General features: G+C 42.6%; 1 protein-coding gene across 1 annotated transcript; it reads left to right on the top strand.

The window, feature by feature from the left end:
* The first annotated feature begins 2,495 nt into the window (after positions 1–2,495).
* LOC129065164 (histone H2A.Z-like) lies at positions 2,496–3,368 on the top strand. Its single transcript, XM_054566400.1, has one exon. It carries the CDS (start codon positions 2,581–2,583, stop codon positions 2,965–2,967), a length of 387 nt encoding a protein of 128 aa, XP_054422375.1. The 5' UTR covers positions 2,496–2,580; the 3' UTR covers positions 2,968–3,368.
* Positions 3,369–3,896: the final 528 nt, after the last annotated feature.

Below are 3,896 nucleotides of genomic sequence, written 5' to 3'. Positions count from 1 at the left end.
TGACAGCCTGGACAAACAGTAAGACTGAGTGCTGCTGGAGGGGTGTGGGGGGCATTCTTAAGCATGGCAGTGACAGAACCAAGCAGTATTTTATGCAGACCTGTATTTCCCATCGTGGGAAAAAAACCTAAACCAAATATCCTTGCAAACCCTAAGAACTTGGGCTTTCTCTCCACATCTGATTAATATCCCCATTCCATCAATATATGGATAATATACACTTACTGCACATTTAAGGTGGGCCTTGCAGCACAGGACTGGACTGGAGTCAGCAGAGTGGAGAGGAATGTATGCTGGAAGAGACTCGAAAATCACATGCAATCACTAAGAACAACTTCATGCCAAAAAATGTGAGAAATAGATGAAAAAGACAATCTTCTAGATGTAAAATAACAAAATCAATTAAACAAAAAAAAAAATGGACTATCAGAATCAACCAATAACCTTTTAAAAAAAGAAACAGAAAGTAAAACATTTTCCCAAAGCCTCCACCACTCCATCCTTTGTGAAAGAAGGAAAGGAGAAAGGAAGGAAGGGAGGGAGGGAAGGAGGAAGGAAACCTGGTTCACACACTTTTGTGGATGTGTTCTACCCAATCATTAAAAAAAAAAAAAAGTGGCTGGGGTGGCTCAGTGGGCTGAGCGCCAGCCTGCAAACAAAAATGTCTCTGGTTTGATTCCAAGTCAGGGCACATGAGCGGGTTGTGGGCCAGGTCCCAGATTGGAGGTGTGCGAGAGGCAAGTAATTGATATTTTTCTTGCACATCAATGTTTCTCTCTCTCTCTTTCTCCCTCCCTTCCCCCATTCTAAAAAATAAATAAAATCTTTTTTTAAAAAAGGAAATCCTACCTTATATAAACTATTATACAAAATAGAAAAGAGGGAAAGCTGTCCAACTCATTTTATGGGGCTATTAGAATATTGATATCCAAACCAGACAAGTAGCATAACAAGTTAAGGAAGACATTGACTAGCCCTAGCTGGGTAGCTCAGTTGGTTAGAGTATCATCCCAATAAGCCAAGGTTGCAGATTTGATCCCTGGTCAGGGCACATATAAGAAGCAATCAATGAGTGCTTAACTAAGTAGAACAATAAATCGATGGTTTTGGTTTTTTTTTGTCTCTCTCTCCCCCTTTCTGCTCTCTCTTTAAAATCAATAAATTTTTAAAAAAGAGAGATAAAGAGAAATTACCTAAGCTCACTTATGAATATATTAAAATTCTAAATAAAATATTAGCATGTTGAATCCAGCAGTGTATAAGACACTGGAGCATTATGGCCAAGTAGAATTATCGAAGAATGCAAGGCTAGTTTAACATCAGAAAATCTATCATGGGGATTCCGGTCAAGGTGGAGGTGTAGGTAGACACGCCTCGCCTCATTGCACAACCATAAGAAGGAACACAACTAATTTAAAAATGAAAAAGACACAGAGCTGCCAGAAAAACACCCAGAACTGTACAGAAGTCCAACAACGAAGGGTAGAAGGAGCTGAGATGGGGAGTCGAGGCAGAGAGGACTTGGTGTCTTGGCAGTGAACTGGGGGCAGAGAGGTGGAATGGGCAGCCCCACATTCACGTGCGGTGAATAGAAATCAAGGAGACACCTTGAGCGTGAGTGAGCCCAGCCCCAGGCCAGACCAAGCAGCCCAGGATTCCCAGCACTGGGAAGATAAGTCCCCGTTACTTCTGGCTGTAAAAAGCAGTAGGGGTTGGGGTGGCAGAAGACACTGCCAGATTTTCACTGCTTAAAGGGCCCGCGTGGACTTAGAGCATACGCAAACCCACCCACTCTGGGTTTCACCACCAGGGCAGCAGCTGGAAGGGTGCCAGTCACATATGGGATGTGGGTGGAATGACTGGAAATGGGGGAGTGCAGACAAACCTCCAGACGTCAGGCAGTGGCATTGACTTCTCTCTGAGTCCTCCCCTCCACACACAGAGCCACATAGTAGTGAAGTAGATTACACTGCCCTGGCAATTACCCAAGGCTCTGTCCCACACAATTTCCAGGTGCCTTTTCCACATAGACCACACTACTAAGACAGGGAGTGAAAGCAGCTCTACCTAATACACTGAAACAAACACAGGGAGGCTGCCAAAATGAGGAGACAAAGAAATCTGACCCAAATGAAAGAACAGATCAAAATCCCAGAAAAAGAACTAAACGAAATGGAGATAGCTAACCTATGAGATGCAGAGTTCAAAACACTGGTGATCAGGATGCTCAGAGAACTCATTGAGTAAGGCAAAAGCATAAAGGAAGAAAGGAAGGTTACACTAAGTGAAATAAAGGAAAAATCCACAGGAAAACAACAGTGAAGGGAAAGAAGCCTGGATTCTAATCAATGATTTGGAACATAAGGAAGAAATAAATATTCAACCAGAACAGAAAGAAGGAACAAGAATTCAAAAAAGGAGTTCCCGGATGAGGGAAGATTCTGCAGCATAAAGGGAGCAGGGAAGGTGGGAGACAGCGCAGTTTGAATCGTGGTGCGACAGAGTAGGCGGTGGGATCTCGCTGGGTGCCTGACTAGTCCTTTCTCTGCCTTGCTTGTTTGAGCTTCAGCAGGATTCGAAATGGCTGGCGGTAAGGCTGGGAAAGACTCCGGAAAGGCCAAGACAAAGGCAGTTTCCCTCTCACAGAGAGCCGGCTTGCAGTTTCCGGTGGGCCGTATTCATCGGCACCTGAAATCTAGGACGACCAGTCACGGACGTGTGGGAGCGACTGCTGCTCTGTACAGCACAGCCATTCTGGAGTACCGCTCCGCAGAGGTACTTGCATTAGCAGGAAACGCATCAAAAGACTTAAAGGTAAAACGTATTACCCCTTGTCATTTGCAACTTGCTATTCGTGGAGATGAAGAATTGGACTCTCTCATCAAGGCTACAATTGCTGGTGGTGGTGTCATTCCACACATCCACAAGTCTCTGATTGGGAAGAAAGGACAACAGAAGACTGTCTAAAGGATGCCAGGATTTCTTACTATCTCAGGACTCTAAATACTCTAACAGCTGTCCAGTGTTGGTGATTCCAGTGGACTGTATCTCTGTGAAAAACACAATTTTGCCTTTTTGTAATTCTATTTGAGCAAGTTGGAAGTTTAATTAGCATTCCAACCAGCCAAATTTCTGCATTCGAGTCTTAACCATATTTAAGTGTTACTGTGGCTTCAAAGAAGCTATTGATTCTGAAGTAGTGGGTTTTGATTGAGTTGACTGTTTTTAAAAAACTGTTTGGATTTTAATTGTGATGCAGAAGTTATAGTAACAAACATTTGGTTTTGTACAGACATTATTTCCACTCCGGTGGATAAGCTCAATAAAGGTCATATCCCAAAAGAAAAAAAAAAAGAATTAAAAAAAAATGAGGATAGGCTTAGGAACCTCTGGGACGTCTCTAAATGTGCCAATATCCAAATCAGAGGGATGGCCAGGAGCAGAAGAGGAAGAGCAAGAAATTGGAAACTGATTTGAAAAAATAATGAAAGAAAACTATCCTAATAATGAAAGAAACCTACCCTAATTTGGTGAAGGAACTAGACATAAAAGTTCAGGAAGCACAGAGAGTCCCAAACAAGATGGACACAAAGGGGACCACACCAAGATAGCATAACAAAAATGTGAAAGGTTAAAGATAAAGAGAGAATCTTACAAGCAGCAAGAGAAAAGCACAGAATTACCTAGAAAGGAGTTCCCAGCTGATCCAGTTATCAGCTGATTTCTCAAAAGAAACTTTGCAGGCTAGAAGGGATTAGTAAGAAGTATTCAAAGTGTTGTAAAGCAAGGACCTACAACCTAGATGACTGTATCCAGCAAAACTATCATTTAGAATGGAAGGGCAGATAAAGTGCTTCCCAGATGAGGTCAAGTTAAAGGAGTTCATCATCCCCAAG

The sequence above is a fragment of the Pteronotus mesoamericanus genome, unplaced genomic scaffold (assembly GCF_021234165.1).
Source record: "Pteronotus mesoamericanus isolate MK-2021 breed Mesoamerican mustached bat unplaced genomic scaffold, CSHL_Meso_final contig_173, whole genome shotgun sequence".
Lineage (NCBI taxonomy): Eukaryota > Metazoa > Chordata > Mammalia > Chiroptera > Mormoopidae > Pteronotus > Pteronotus mesoamericanus.
The sequence above is the reverse complement of the archived record's forward strand: the minus strand, read 5'-3'. Positions and strand labels throughout refer to the sequence as shown.

Bases quoted from the DNA above. Each gene is read 5' to 3' on its own strand.
- LOC129065164 (XM_054566400.1), top strand. From the start codon at position 2,581: ATGGCTGGCGGTAAGGCTGGGAAAGACTCCGGAAAGGCCAAGACAAAG.